At 38.4% G+C, this 17,169-nt stretch overlaps 1 protein-coding gene across 2 annotated transcripts in view; it reads left to right on the forward strand.

Moving 5' to 3' along the window:
• Positions 1-17,158, forward strand: part of necab2 (N-terminal EF-hand calcium binding protein 2) — a 115,711-nt gene extending 98,553 nt beyond the window's left edge. For both annotated transcript variants that reach the window (XM_072435151.1, XM_072435150.1), the window contains 4 exons: positions 3,449-3,561; positions 11,226-11,303; positions 13,956-14,047; positions 14,173-17,158. In XM_072435151.1, coding sequence (XP_072291252.1) covers positions 3,449-3,561; positions 11,226-11,303; positions 13,956-14,047; positions 14,173-14,201 — 312 coding nt within the window. In that variant the 3' untranslated portion in view covers positions 14,202-17,158. The remainder of the gene's footprint in view (positions 1-3,448; positions 3,562-11,225; positions 11,304-13,955; positions 14,048-14,172) is intronic.
• The last annotated feature ends 11 nt before the right edge of the window (positions 17,159-17,169 follow it).

Raw genomic sequence — 17,169 nt, forward strand, 5'->3', positions numbered from 1 at the left:
GGGGAATGGAGCGTGTGTCCATGGGCTTTTTCCTAGTCTGCCCGGACTAAACCAGGTCCAGAACAAGAAGGCTGTTTTAGGTTTGTTAGAAAGTATAGCACACATACAGTAGTTAACCCATCCAAACACAGGAAGAAAGCACAATCTAACCTTAGAGTACAGGTACATCTTGGAGTACTTTGTCACGGCTGTGCGCTTACTTAACTACTAACAGTGTTGCCACAGTCTACCGTACACGTACTAAATTATAACTTACTTATACTGTTCATATTAGGGCACTATAGGTTCACACTTTGCCGATATGGCTTTATAATTGCAGAACTATATATTTAACATGGGATTTGCATCTATATATATCTAAAAACAAAAACATGGTCAAATTTAGTATCGTGTTTAAAAGCTGTAGGTTAAAGCGTTTTGTATTTCTCAACCCTTCATCCCTCCAGAACAGCCTAAACCCCGGTCAGACCCTATGGTTCATCTTGCCGATCTGGCACAGTATTGGGAAGAGTCTCTCCTGTGCCGGTCCGGTCTGTGGGGAACAGATGTAATTGCAGTGATTTGATCAGGGAGGCAGCGTGGCTAATGGAGTGGCAATGATTAGATTAACAGAGGCTGCTGGCCAATGTGGTGTTTCTAATTGAGTTGGTGTGCTCCTCTGTGTGTCTGTGTCCTCAGGTAGACTGCATACTCTTAACTCTATGTTGCCTCATGAGCAGCTTGTACTCATCACTTGTGTTTATTCCTTCATATATTACTCAGACATACTGACGCACAGTGGGAGGTTCATCCATGTACGGCAGTGTGGTTATCCCCCTGACAGCGCTTTGAGTTAACAGCAGCAAATAAACATGGATGTGAGGAGATAAAATGGTCGTTTAGGTGTGATATAAAAACAGATTAAAGACATGTTCTAGCATAAGGCCCCTTACGTAGCATCAAAAAGAGGTTAGCTGTTCATTGAAAAGTTGTTGTTTGTATTAAAGTCTTGGTGGAGCAAAATGTCATAATCTATGTGGACAATAACAATATAAGTAAAAAGTTCAATTCAATCTATGTGTTACAAAACTGCACATTATGCATGGTTTGAAAAGGAGATGGATTAAACAATTGCGTTTACATTTCCAATCCCCCTCCCACCCACTCATCACAACTCACTATAACAATAGAAAGTATTACATGTAATACAATCAAAGACAATACAACTCAAAATAGTACAATGACATACAGACTAACCGATCCATTCATACTCACATTCGGACATGACACAGGATATGTCCGAATGCATTTTTTTATTGGCTAATTGATTATGATTTAGCAAAGAACCCAACAACCAACCCGCACCATAGCAGCATTGATTGATAATCACTAGCTTGTCTAGTTTCATCGGTATTGCAGTGGACAGTGGGTGAGTGTAGCGGTCAAAAGCAGGTCACGTCCACGTCTTGATGCGTCACTTATTCTTATTCTTATTCTTATACATTGTGTAAGCTATAGTGAAAAGTGTACCAGGTTTCTTAGTTCATTGGGAGAAAACAAATACTGGTTATTGAAAAGAAAATGACGTTGTCCGAAAAGAACGTCAGATGAAAATCCACGTACACTTTCTATAGATATGCATTGACTTCTATGTAAATGTAAACAGTGTGTCTTTGTGTCTCTGGCGTGTGCTTTGAGGGTGGTGAATATCTAGGTCACAGTGGATGAATTTTTAATTCTACTCTAGTGTGCTGCTCATAAAAGGCCAAAGATGGAAGATAATCTGATGTGATCAAACCAGAGCAGTGGATGCCCTTTGGTCCTGCTTCAAAATTACATTTTTCACGATCATAGCAAATGACTGAGGGTGCTTACTATATTTGTTTTTTGTCAGTTACAGACACAATCAAGAAGATGGGCAATGAACACAACTTGAACTGTTGTAACATTCACATGTAACAAAAGCCAAAGATCTGTTCCTTTTGTTATAGTCGTGATTTATAGCATAACTCTTATGGTCACTTATTTTGTCCAAGAGTGGTCCATGGCAGGTTCTACATTGGAAAATGGTTTTGGAATCGAGATTTTTTTACTTCTGTCCAGAAGTAATTTTCAATCTGAAGGTGAGCTAGATCCGTCCTTCCCTAAGGGAGTTATAACTGAAATGTGCACTGCCCTTGTTTCACTAGTATTTGTTTGGTTTATTCTTATCTTATTGCTATCTATCTCTGACAACATTATTGTCCTGAATGCCTCATCCTCACAGCTGCCAAGTATCTGATTGGGGTTTTATATCATCCTTCTTCATTGCGATGGATTGAGAACACCAAGGATTTAATCAATTGCAGTGAAGAAAGATGCAAGAGCCTTACATTGGGGAACAACTATTTCACTAAAGATTGTGTCAACACAGAATTGGGGTTACGACCGGTCGTCCACCCTCATAAAAGCCACAAACCACTACCGTACTTTGAAGACAACATGATGCCATTTTTAAAGGTCCCATAACATGCAAAATCGACTTTTCAGAGCTTTTAACCTTCTTACATTGCTATTTGTGCTTCATATATGTACCCAGAGTGTTTTTTTGATTGATTCCCGCAGTGTTTAGCTATATTACAGACTATCTCCTTTCCTCGAATCTCCAAAGTCATAAGGGCAAGCACGTGTCACCATGTTGAATGGATGTTCAAAAACATTGTCCAGATGACGACTTTTGAAATATTTTCAATCAAGTCGTCAAGGAATAAATAATTTCAATAATACTGACCAACTAAATAATTTACAATTAGTTCTCTAAATGGGCCAGCCCAGCAATTTGAAACATAATTCTGCATCATTAAAGCTGTAACATGACCTCGCTCTCAGTAAGAATGCTTGTTTTTCTTTCCAATAAAACACCTGTAACTAAATAAATTGAATGTCTTACTGTGGAAAAAGCCCGACATGTGCACTGGGGTGAACGGTGGCAAAGGCGGTTAGCGCTCTTGCCTCCCAAGAAGGAGATCATGGGTCCAGACTAACATCACATGATCTCTCTGGGTGGAGTCTGCATGTCTTCCCGTGGGTTACCGTGGGTTCTCTCCGGGTACTCTGGCTCCTCCCACCGTCCAAAGACATGCATGTGTTAGGTAAAATTGGCAACTCTAAATTGGCCCAATGGACAGGTGTTGAAAATTAGCATATTCTGCTACATACACTTAAAACATTGCATCTGGTTTGTCCAATGTAAATGCTATGTCCATATTAAATAAATAAATCTACATAGGGACAAGCACATGGCAGACTCCAAGCATAAAAGTCACATAATGAACTTTTAATTCTCCAGCTGGAATTCACTAGCATTCATTTATTAGCTTTAAGACTAGATGAAAACCTTACACTTTACAGTCCTACATACCAGTGCACCTGCCAGAACCTACGTAGCAGCCACAGCTGAATTGACCTGTTTCTCTTGTTCCCTCCTCAGTCCTTGTTGCTGATTCGTCAGGAGATGGTGGTCCACCAGAAGAAACTGGGTGACTTCTGTGAGGCGCTGAAGCAGTACTTGAAGAACGTGTCTGCTCAGAGAGACTGTTTCCAGTAAGTCAAATTGCACCTCACTGTAAATACTGCTTATTTACTTTGATCAAAAATATGCAATGAGGAACAGCATTGGACTTTTGGATCTTACCATTGATCTTACTGGATATTATTCCTATAAGAAATCTCTTCCAATGCTTCTGACCTTATCTTTCAGTGCTATAGCAAGAGTGGTCAGACTCTGACTTTAACCAGAGTAAAAAAAACAGAGAAAATGCTATATTAATTTCCAAAGCTGTATACCAGTAGAGCTCGTAAAAAGTCCCAAACCAATTATTCTAATACTGATCTTTTGCTTGACACCAGGTTATTTTTATTCTTTTTCTTCCATAACAAAATGAACTAACGTTCCAACGTTCTAATTTCAGCAAATTACTTACCTGTTAATTTTTCATTAGAAGGATAAGCTAAATTAAGTTCAGTTCATGCTTTAATTTTTTATATATTATTTTCCATCAACCACAAAAAATGTCATCATTATTCACCCATCTGCTGCATCTTTTACTCCTAGGGCCTCAGATGAGTCAGATTATAATATAGTTTTACACATATTGCTGATACAGTCATACCTGGAGGACAGTGTGATGTATGCATGTTGTACGCTGTCTGAACCTCCTGTGCTGCCCACTCAGAACCGCGGGCTGCTGGGAATCGCACTAATATCCTCTGAGAGCGCTAGTATCCCCACCTCAATATGTGTGTGTACAGTCTATATTCTGCAAACGCCTTTGGCTACACCACTAACTCCTTTCCTCATCCACCCACATTATTCTGCAGACATTTTAATATAGGCTGAGCCCTGAGATCAATCTAGGTATGAAAATAATACAAGGGAAAGACACATGAACTTTAGGTTTATATGTCAAAAATGTAAATAAGTCATTTCTGCTTTCCCCCACCAGCCATAAACCTGCAATTTATTAAAGCTTAAAGGTGTATTGTTTATGTTTTTCCGATACACAATGTTCTACTCTGGAACAATGGAATTAAATACATCTTTCTAGCATAGGTGTTATAATTGCTCGAAAGTATCTTAGAAAGCATTGCTTTTTATGAGTGGATTTGCCTATCCACAGATCTGACCTGTAACTTGGTCTGGTTTTTATTTTTCTTATTTAAGTAACATTTAGATGGGTCGATTGAGAACCGATTCTCAGTTACAACCACAACCTGGTCATGGCCTGGTGGTCACTTTGGTGGTCTCCATGGAGATAGATAAGTTTAATGCCATCCTGTGTTACATTCGAGACAACTCTGAATCTTAAAGCTACAAATATTTGCATAAGTGATTTGTTTTGTGCTAAAAGATTTATTTAAAAGTGAATTTGTGTTTCAAAGATGTGATTATATTCATTTTTATCTCATCTCTAATTTCTGAGATAAGCTTCTGCCACTCTCAATTTAGAGACTTTAGGGATGGTCATGTAGACTTCCTGGCTGGCTTCACCACTGCACTGTTCTGTTCAGATGTAATGCACTGACATTCAAATATAAAGAGTATGTACATCAGGTTTTACTTTCAGATAAAACAAATTAACATTAAGTCCCTCACACTTATTTCATCAGTGAACACTAAATGGCACTGACAGGAGCAGCTCCTGGTTCTGATGTCTCTGTGTCTTTTTGACTTTTAATCACTGACTGTAGCGTGTGTAAGTGCTGTGTTTGTGGCTGTCTCTTGAGAAAATAAATGTTTTTCTGTCCTTTGCTGCAGAACAGGAGTCTGCTGAGGAACCGTTTCATTTTTTTTTGAGTCAGACTTGATTTATGCTTTTTTAATCTTTGCCTGTATAAAAAATTAAATAATTCTCTAAATGAAATTGCCAGTCATTTGAATGAGTCTTTGCATTGAACCTGAAAGAAAAATGTCTTTGTTGTTTTTAATTATTTTGGAGATGACATGAACAATGTTATGTGCAAGAGTCATTGGCTCTCACTGCAGCAACCAGCCTGTTACTGTTATTTCTGCAGCTGCTAATTACAGCGTTCGTAAAGAGACATAAATCCAATCCGCTTTGTCACTGTGCCTAGTATTTCATGTAATATACAGTAAATATATGAATTATGCCCACAGCACCAAAGCACGTTTAATGTTCGCCTGCTTCTCTGGTGATGCCCCAGTCTTTAATACTTTTATTGCCATCATCTGTATGTAATGTCGACGTGAAGCAATAAACAGAAATACAGCTTGTTTAGCCAATCAAGAACATTAATAAATTATGTTTTCCAGCTCACTGACTCTCCCTCAGTGTGCAGTATGTCATAAAACAAGAAGAGATGGAGGGGATTTCTTTGAGAAGCAGAAAACATAGGAGCAGGCATCTGGGGTTTATTTGAATTTGAATGAATGTACATTTTTAAAAGTAGAAACATACAGTGCATCCGCAAAGTATTCACATAACTTCATTTTTTCCACATTTTGTTATGTTACAGCCTCATTTGCCCCAAAATTCTACAAACAAAACCCCATAATGACAACATGAAATAAATGTATTATAAATACAACAAAAAGCACATAAGTATTCACAGCCTTTGCTAAATACTTAATTGAAGCACCTTGGCACAGGTCTTTTTAAGTATAATGCTACAAACCTCTCCAGCTCCATCAGGTCGGGTGGTGAGCGTCGTTTCACAGCCATTTTCAGATCTCTCCAGAGATGTTCATTTGGGTTCAAGTCTGGGCTCTGGGCCCCTCAAGGACAGTCACAGAGTCGTCCTGGAGCTGCTCCTTTGTTCTCCTCACATTGTGCTCAGGGTTGTTGTCTTGTTGGAGGATGAAGCTTTGCTCCGGTCTGCGGTCCAGAGCTCTGGTGCAGGTTTCCATCTAGAATGTCTCTGTAACTGCTGTATTCCTCTTTCTGTTGATCCTGACTCGTCTCCCAGGTCCCCACAGCATGATGCTGCCACCAGCATGTGTCACTGCAGTGATGGTGTTGACCAGTGAGGAGCAGGGCCTGGTTTCCTCCAGACATGACGCTGGCTGTTTAAGTCAAAGAGTTCAATCTTTGTTTCATCAGTGCTTCAGGCTCCTTTCTGCAAACTCCAGGCGGCATGAGCCTTTTACTGAGGAGTGGCTTCTGTCTGGTCCCTCTGCCATACAGGGTGATTGGTGGAGTGCTGCAGAGATGGTTGTTCTTCTGGAAGCTTCTCTCTCCACAGAGACACACTGGAGATCAGTCAGAGTGACCATCGGGTTCTTGGTCATCTCCCTGAAAGGCCCCTCTCCCCTGATTGCTCAGTTGGACCAGCTCTAGGAAGAGTCTTGGTGGTTCAAAACTGTTTCCATTTACAGATGATGGAGGCCACTTTGCTCACAGGACCTTCAATGTTACAGACATGATTCTGAACCCTTCTCCAGATCTGTGCCTTGATACAATCTGAAGTATCTGAAGTCTACAGATAATTCCTTGGACTTCATGGCTTGGTTTGTGCTCTGACACTGTTCACTGTGCGACTTTATACAGACTGGTGTGTGCTTTTCCAAATCATGTCCAATAAACTGAATTTACCACAGTTGGACCCCAATCACGTTGTAGAACACTCTCAAGGCTGATCAGCGGAAAAACAGTGTTCCTGAGCTCATTTTTGAGTATCGTGGCAAATGCTGTGAATAAAAATATACATTTATTATTTTTAATGAATTTGCAAAGAATTCAAACCTTCTGTCAAGTTGTCATATATTGTTTGTAGAATTTTGAGGTAAATAATACATTTTGGAATAAGGCTGTAACATAACAAAATGTGGAAAAAGTGAACAGTACATGCACTGTACAATTCTTGTTAACTTTATAAATCAAAATAAGGTGTTTTATACATTTTAGCAGGTCACGTTATCTTTATGTTGGCAAAGTTTTCCGTCACCTCTTGGGGTTTGACAAATGAACTTCTGTCATCATGTTCTGAATTCTGTAAGTGATTAAAGACCTGCCCCGTGGGTTTCCCTGAAGAACCGAGCGTACTCAAATCCAATTCTTTAATCAGTTTAGCCCATATTGATGAATGACTACGAGCAGAACAACCACTTCAGTCTCTTTGCGCATTTACCGATGTTTTATGACCTTTCTAATACAGAACAAGCCTTCTTTACGGTTGCTATTTTCTCTTACCATGTCCCGCAGTTTTCACAAGACATTATCTCATCATGCATTCATTTCACGATACAGCATCTACATCGTTTAGATCATTGCCGGAGAACTCATTTAAGCCCGTTTCTCCACATTTTATTAAACCTTTACGTGTTCAAAAAAACTCTAAAACCTTTAAATTGACCTTTTTAAACATGTCATAGTACTTTCCAGTTTATGTCGCAAACATGACAACGCAATGATCAAATAATAATTACACAAGGACATCTTACACCATTGACGATTAACCCTGGTTTTATGGACCTGAACACAAATTTAAATAATGTTTTTTATGTTTATTATGAAAATAAAACCACCTCAAGCTCCCGTCTGTAGGTGTAGCACATTATATCATCTCTTTACAACACTGCTGCTGATTAGTTTAAAAAAGACCTACATTTAATAGCACAAGTAGAAGCCCACGTGCCCTCTAGTACCACAATGTCACTCAAACAGAGTCCTACCTTGTTGAAATGACCCTTCTAACCATCAGTTCTGTAGTAAAAGAGCAGTAGCGTTGGGGCATTTATTCTTCCATCTCCTACTTGTTTGTTTGTTTAGCTGCCAGACACTTGGCTAATTTGTTGGTACTTTTCTGCTTCCCCTCTCAATCAGTAAAAATAGTAGTGGTACAATGGCTGGTGTAAATAATGCATGAGTGTGTGCTCATTAGCTGTCTCTCATCCACTATGGACACACCTCTCTCTCGCCCGAGTTAGCAGTCCATTTAATCTCACCCAAAGCTGTAGATTGTAATATGTAAAGATAGTTTGGTGCGTGCGAGTATGCTCATTATCTTTGAGGCTCAGAGTGAGATTCCAAGTAACAATATTTGATTACATCCTCCAGCAGAGCTCATACAACTTATTTGTTCTGGAGCCTTATGGTGGCTTTTTGCAGGTGGGGTAAACTGGCCCACTAGTGCCCTCCACAGGTCAAAGGACACACTACACGGACACAAATATCAGCACTGGTCTTTGTCTAACCCAGTTTTGTTCTTTTAGTTAGAAAAACACACAGAAGGGGAGTTTATCTTATTGTCTTGAATATGTTACAGTGAATATGTTATATGTTTTTACTAGTTATACTTTTAGCACATTTATGAAGACATTTTACCTACATATTTTGTGTTACCTTGGAGCAAACAAAAATAGGTTATATAGAGAAAATTACCTGGAAAATTGTTTCTGATGACCAAAAATCTAATCAAAAATAAATGATTTAAATAATTACTTAATTGAGTACTTTAAATTTAAGTCATTTTTTACTGTGTTGCATTTACTTTTGGGTATTTAGTATTTAGAAATTGAGTACTTTCTTACTGATTCAATCCAAACAAAGTACTATAATCACCATGGAGACAACTAGGTGACAGACCCTCCACCAGAAATGTTACCTTTAATGCCTTATAGATATTTTTAGAGAGTACACTTTTGGTGGGGCACATTTCAAAGCAGAGAAGCAGATCCAAAAGTGCATATTTTCTGGTGAGGAGCTGAGCAGATGGAGAGATCTGTGATAGTGGCCAGTCACAGTCCATCCTCACAATCTGCTGAAGCAACGGACGGTTAAATCAACAGTCATTTCTCTCTGAATATAGTAACGCACTGTGGCCAGCTCTGAGTGCAGTTAAAAGAGCAGGTATTTTAATCATCCTCTCAGTCCTTTAAAAGCCTCTATAACTGCCGCGTAGTATGGTAAACATCTGCTTAAAGACCATTTATGGAACTACTGAAACAATTTATACAATACAAGAACAAAAATGTATTCATTGTGTCTTGCTGGTACTATTTGAATTGATTGCCTGCACACATCCACTATTTTTATCTGGGAGAGTGGGATAAGATTTGTATTATGTATCAACCACAGTGAGAACAAATCTGTAAAGTCAATGGTAGAAGAAAAGTCATGTGTTTGTGTGATGTTGAAAAGAGAAAATACAATGTTTGCAGTCCATGTTTAACACCACCATCCCACTCGATTTGTGTGTATCTGGGTCTCAAAACCCCAGCAATGGCAGCGATAGATGGATAAAGCAGGGAAAAAGGAATCAGACTAAAACGGATGACACAAAATATGCAGATGAACAAAGGCTGGACCGACACCATAACTGACATACAGAAAATGGAGGGGGAAATCACATTTGGACTCAATTTGAAAATGGGCTAATTTGACAGAGTTCAGACAAAATTGCACTTTTTTAAATGATTTTGTATGCCTCAATGTTTGATTTCCTCTTTACCTTTATTTTACTTATTTGTTCATTCTGATCCTGCCCAGTTTGTTTTTATTGTTTTATGTCTTACAAAATAAAACAAAAATAGTAAAAGCGAAAATACAAGCTGACATTTTTAAATAGTAAAAACAATTTTGAAAAAGTTATTTGTAAATTAACTAATCCTGGATATATGAAGGTGATAATTATAGTGTGAATTTAAATTGAAGAAAGGCTCTCTGACCTTAGAATATGGAAAGTGCCAGTAAAGTGAGCTATTCTCAAAAGCCACAGTTAAAATAAACTTAGTTAAAAGGGTTAGATATGGCTTTGTTTCAGCAATTAGTTGAAACATTGACCTCTGAATCATTTATCTAGTTTACAGTAAGTCTGATGCTACTTGTTTTTTATGAAGCTAAAGCGAATGTTCAGTCTGGAACACATTTTTATTTGTATAGCGCATTTAAAATCCAAAGTGCTTCACAATGAAAAAGACAGAGATAAAAAAAAAAGATGATTCAAACAGCAGACAACAACAGACAGTAACAAACAACAGAAGAAACATACAGGCAAGAGACGAGATACAAGTGGCATAAAATTCCAGTCCTTTCACAGGCTCAGTAGCAAAAAGCAAGCCTGAAAAAATAGTTTTTTAAAAGAGATTTAAAAAGAGTCACTGATGTTGCTAATTTAAGGTCTTGCAGCCCTCCTCCATCCCAGCACCACCTTTACAGGAGTTTAGTTTCATTTTCTTTCCGGTTTTTGTTCAACCACCAACAGTGTCTCGGTTCTAGCTCCAACCTCTTCATTTGAGTCTGTCCAGGTTGAATAGAGTCATTTTTCCACTTACACACGTCAAGACCTTAAAACCAAACCTTAGAACCCTTAAAATCCTAACCTTAACCAAATTATCTGTTCCTAAACCTAACCTTAATCCTAGTTCTAACCTTAAACATATTGTGAAAAAAATATATATCTTGTCAAAGATAACAATAGGCATCAAGAAAGAAGATGTATGTATTATTATTGTAATTTCATTTTTGTACAAGGTTGGTCAATGAATAACCCTCATTAATCAATTAAAATCCACACTCCAATGGCATAACGGGTTTTATTCAAGCTGATTACAGTGACACATTTTGGACAGAGCTTTATTTTAATCTGCAGAAATAGTATTATCTAAACCCGCAGTTACCGTGTTTGCAGATTGTTTCTTGTCGCTCACAGCTACTTTGCCTCTCCCTATCTCATGGTTATAATCTTTTCCATGTGTGATGCTCGGCGCTGGGCTCTAATCCACTCATGTCCATTCTGTGTCTCCTCAGTGTGACCGCAGTGCGCCTCCCTGACGGTTTATCCTTCGTCGTCTACGAGTTCTGGGACGGAGAGGACGAGTGGAAGAGGTGACACTTGCACCACTGTCATTCGCGCTGTACTACACTGATCCTGGATCTAGAGTTATTTACTGTTCATATAAAACGGTGCCGATTGATGGGGGAAGCGGGCTCCAAATCAGTGGCACAGTTCAATCTATGCTGCATCACATGTGTCACACTGTAGTTTAAACAGCAGTGTCGTTTCTCTTCTAAAGGTCTGTGTACTGCTACAGGAAATATCACATAATCATGAGTCTTTTTATTCCTTCAAACCTGTTTCTAAACGTACAAAGACATAAATACCACAATTAAACACTTACCCGTATTTTCCGGACTATAAGTCACACCTTTTTTCATAGTTTTGGCCAGGGTGTGACTTATACTTATATACTAATATTCCGGAGCGACTTATATGTGATATTATTTGTTATTTTCACACTTGCAACCGCATTTCATACTCCAGTGCGACTTATATATGTTTTTTTCTTCTCTATCATGCATTTTTTGGCTGGTGCGACTTATAGTTATAGTAGGAAAATGTAGTATTATACTTGTGTTTATGTCTGAACTTCAAGTGACTTAAAGAAGCATAAAGTATTTCACCATCTCATGCACTTTCTTGTTGTTGTTGTTGTTGTTGTTGTTGTTGTTGTTGTTGTTGTCGTTGTATATATAATGTATCTTTGCTGTTATGGAGTGTTGGTTGTTGTCCTTAAGTTATGTGGTCAATAAGTGTCCAAGATTAATTTTAATAATGCTTTTTCTGTTTTATTTTTACTTAACCCTCTACATCACAAATCTTATCGTATTTCTAATGATCCCCACTAGTGCACAAAAAAGGTCCCCACGGTTGATATTGAGTGCCATAAATGATTGTTCCATCTCTCACTTACGGTATTGATAAATCGTTATAGTAATTATCCTGACTGGCCTGTGATGAACTGTCTTCCCTCTTGAAACTACAGACTGACATCAAAGTGTTCACCAGAACTCAAACTGAGGCTGACGTCGGGCCAAAGCTGCTGACATAGAATTTGAAATGTGCCGTGCTTCTTATGTAACCGACTGCTTTGTGTAGAATTGTAAGCGTTCCTTTCTCTTCTAAAACCCATAACAATGTGTGCTTTTTTAAATTGCTCTTGTTTTATAACAGTTAAAACAATGCATCTGATTCAAACCAATGCAAATTCGCCACTTGCTGAGATTTTTAAAATATTAACTTGAATTGCATAAAAAGGTAGATACGTTTAATGCCATTCTGCGTAACATTCTAGGCAACGCCGAAAAGTTAAATAGTGCACCAAATAGTTATAGGAAATAATCATTAGAGTGTATGTATCACACCTACTACTATGGCAACCACCCAGTGATGTGAATGAGAAAGAAATTTAATCTCTTCCCCTCTGCTGTTTTTAGTAAAAACATTGTATAACTGGTCAAATTTTGTTTTGATGCCAGACAAATTACAGCCTTCTAAAACGAGCAGAAGACCTGGGGTTTTGTAAATAATGCTGAGGGGAGACGATCGCTGCCAAACGTTTCATTTCTACAGAACTTTTAAGTGCGTGGACCCTCCTTCCGCCCCGTCAGCACTTCTGTGGAGCTGAGCAGGCTCTTTCCCGCTGCCATTGTTCTTATTGATTGCTGATCGCCAAATCAAGCGCGCTCACATTTATTCCATTACTGTCATGTCCGTGTGCATTTCATTAGAGTCGTTCAGGCGAGTCGCTCTGGAGCAGGACGGGCTCGTGCATTGTGTCAGCTGGTCATGATTTAGTGATGGTCACTGTGGCTGTAGCGGCTGATCCGTGTGTGCGCTCCACTGCACACTCTCCTCACTCCCACATTAATATTTCAGCTCGTACTGTAAAAAGCCATGCTCGGAGCTCACTGCTTTTGTGACTGGCACTCAGGAGAAGGACATTCTTTCATGGTTATTTTTCTTCTCAATATTAATTCATTTACAATTTCTGTAGTTACTGCAGATATTCAAAGGGGGGAAAAAGTTATTTATTTAAAGTATTTAATTAGGGCTTTCATTTTTCAAACAATATAGTGTCGCTTTTCTGATCATTGTGATTATGTATGATTTCAGAAAGAGGGACAAAATGCTCTGTTGCCTATGTATTCTTTCAAGTCCTCAAAATAGTGCCAATTTTTCTGAGCAGTTTTGCAATTTTGATAACTGTTTACAACTGCTAAATAAATAGAAGAATCCCTCACATTGCATAACATGCCTGTAGAGGTCTAAACTACATTAGCAGGTTTTATAAGTTCCGTATTTTCCTGCTCCCGGACTATAAGTCGCACTGGAGTATAAGTTGCACCAAAAAATGCATAATAGAGAAGAAAAAAACATATACAAGTTGCACTGGAGTATGAAATGCGGTTGCAAGTGTGAAAATAACAAATAAATCACATACAAGTCACTCCGGAGTATGAGTATATAAGTATAAGTCGCACCCTGGCCAAAACTATGAAAAAAAGTGCGACTTATAGTCCAGAAAATACGTAATAATAAGACTCATTTGTTATTTGCAGAGGAAATTATGTCAAATAAATAATTGCAGTCTTAGTGATTTGTGGAAATTCTAATTGTGATTCGATTGTGACATAACGTGCAGTCCAAACTCAAACCCATGCCTATAATATGTCTAACTGCATGTTTTCTGTTTGCAGGCACCTCCAGTCTCCTCCCAACAAAGCCTTTCAGCATGTGAAGGTGGATACACTGTGCCAGCCAGAGACCATGTCCTCTGTCGCCGTGCCAGGTCAGTCCCATTCACCTTTTGTAACAACTTCCTTCTCCTTTACGTTTCACTGTTGAATCATTGCATAACGTGTTCACAATTGTACAGTTACAGAAGTTGGTTTACAAGTGTCTCTTTTCGTGCAGCCGCCTGGTGCAGCGTGAACAAGGACTAAAAGCATGAAGAAGTGAACACCACACGCCAAGACTATGAACGTCCAAAACCCCACAAACCTCATGTCTCACCCCTCCCCCCCTCCCCCTCTTTTACCTCAGTCTTTTTGTAAGTACATGTTTACACAGTGCAAACGAATGGTGTCCAACGCAGTAAAAAAAAAATGAACTAAAAGCGAGTTCTCACAGTGTGCGCGTAATTTGCCGGCTCAAGACTTTTGAAATATCTCCTGTAATTATCATCTACAGCTTAGAGCCACAGATAGTCCGTCATGTAGCAAGGTCCCCCAGCGTAGTTGTTATGTAGCAGTTTTGGTCATTATTATTTTGTGATAAATACAAGAGTTTACAGGCATAGAACGCATGCTCTCAAGTTGAATGGAATTGATGTAGCACTTTTAGTTTTGGCATTCTTTTCACATGAGCTATTTTGAAACGATCCCGGCCCATTGCAAAAGGAACAGCTGCCATATTAGCTTGCAATCTCAGGAAGAAATGTTTGACAGTTTACCAAGTTAGCTTCACTAGCTGCACACGCGCTATACGACAATTGGAACTAAATGGACTTTTCTCAACCCATTTAAAGGGTTTTTTTGAGACATGGTTAGACCACATTTGATTGAATTAAATTAATAAACGGAGCAAAGCTGTGGCTTACACAAAGTTAAACATGTCTAATAAAAACATCATGTCTAATATCCCTCAATACACCAGTTTCGCTCGGCTGTGCATAAAAAACGCAAGATGACGAGAGATGTTTGACTCAACAACTAAAATATTACAAACATTTGCCAATCATAAATAGTCTGTTTACAGTTCACAAAAAATGTTTTAGTTTGTTTTAGATAAATAAATATCAGTGATTATAAATGACTAGATACTTTATGTAGCACTATATTTTATGTATGAATATGGGATTTTCCGTTGACAACCGGAGTCATGTTGTAGGTGGAGACACTTTGTGCTGCTAAGTTACGTCAGCAGTTCATCCATGCAGCTAAACATGATTTTCATTTGTATTGTCCTTGTCTCGATTGGCAATGATGACATTAGCTGTGAGAGTCTAGTAGAGCGTGTACATAGAAAATGTCGTTCTATGATTATTATATTTGTATCCTTGATATATTTTAGTGCTATGGTGCCGTTTTCTTCAGCAGTCGCATAATGCACTGCAGTTTCTAGAGAATATCATCAAAAGTGAATGACATAAATATAAAGCCTTAAACATGAACATACATAGAGGTGGCGTTTGAGGGATTTCCGTGGACTTTTATAGGTAAAGCTGACTCCAGTGAGCTGTTAATAAGCTGTTGGGATCAGAGTACATAAGTCTTGTGTTTGCATGGACACAGTTCTGTGATCACTTAAGACATAATTTCACTGATAATATATCTAAAAACAACTATTGAGTGGCAGAACATGTTTACAAGATTCAACTTGAAGTGTTGTGACGGAGAGTCATCCGATAAGGCACAGTTTGTCATCCCAGTCTCAGCTGTAACACTGGAGTAATTCTTACTATCGAAACCTTGCTCTGAGAATAATTGAACCAATTTTCAAATACATTATACTTTTCCTCTACAAAGACTCGTACACCAACCTTATGCCAAGATCCTCTCGCGAAAGCTAAATACAGGATCGTGCTTGGCGGTCGGCGTTCTGATGACCTTTTCATCACCACTGCTTAAGTCTGGCATGTTCACATTGCTGTAAAGTGAGGTCAAATTCAGGTCAAGATGCTCGTAATTCACAGTCCAAATCCCCGGACCCTCAGCACAGCACCACTGTACGCCCCCCGTATAAAACAATCACTCACAAAGCACAATGTACAAATGGACTAAAGAGACATTATAGATTAGATTACAGTTTAGAACAAAGTCATTGAGATCTATGTATATTAGTTCTGTTATTGACAATGAGCCACTTACATGCTGTATATCGTATGTATCAGTCTGTGAATCAAACATCGGCTGCACTCAAATGGAACAAATATATAACATCATTTAAGCAACAGTTTAGGACGATGTTCAGAGAGAAATGTTGGAATGAATGGGAAGAATCTTGCCAAAAGTTGGGATTTAGTATGGTTTACAAAAGAAATGTTTCAGAAGAATTCTAATCCTTCGGTGTAACAAGCAACACACCTTTTTTTATCTCTATTGCATTTGAAAATATGGACCTTCTAGTTGAAGAGTTCCACTTGGAAGTTGTAAAGCTGTTATTGTTCTGGCCCGGTCGGGTTCTGTATAATCGTTGGGTAAACTGTCAGAAATGCCAATACTCTCTGCTGTTAATACATTCCGGTTTTTCTTCTATCCCTCGACTCTAAAGTGCAACCTGTGCTTTGTCATACAATGAAAGAGTTCTGTCGTTCAAATGTGGTGGATGAAAACTCCTGACTGAATGCTCTTGCCATAGAAAAAGATGGAGTTCTGTGTGAAGACACCAGGCCCACTTTAGGCAGCATGCTACTGGTGTCGCTGTAGGTTTACCTCAAAAGGTGAATTGTCACTTAAGCCAATCAGGAACTAGCCACTACATCAACATCATGACGGTAACTCTTCCTTTCTATGAACGTTTTGTTTGGTTTTTTAATCCTACGCGAGTGCATGTCAAACTGAATGTCCAGTAACTTCTTTGCTGTAGTTTTAGGCAATGCTACTCTTCTATAGGTTTTGTGCATTTCTTACCTATTCTTCTTTCTTTTCTAGTATTCCTATGAAGACAGAGAAAAATCTATTATATAAAATATCTATAACTAGAACAATGACAAACAAGAATGAACTTTCACTTTTATGGCAATGTTTAATGAAATAATTATTCTTAATGTATGTTTCAGTAAAACTGCTTTCTCTTACGTGTAGAGACTTATTGCAGGGATGCAAGTATTATATTTGGTCTTAAAAATATGTTGAAATTATAGATGATGTAGAGTGATGCAAGTCAATAAAATGACAAAAATTGAAACAT

Source organism: Eucyclogobius newberryi, unplaced genomic scaffold, assembly GCF_026437365.1.
Source record: "Eucyclogobius newberryi isolate DKJ021-1_F unplaced genomic scaffold, fEucNew1.0.hap1 SCAF_7, whole genome shotgun sequence".
Lineage (NCBI taxonomy): Eukaryota > Metazoa > Chordata > Actinopteri > Gobiiformes > Gobiidae > Eucyclogobius > Eucyclogobius newberryi.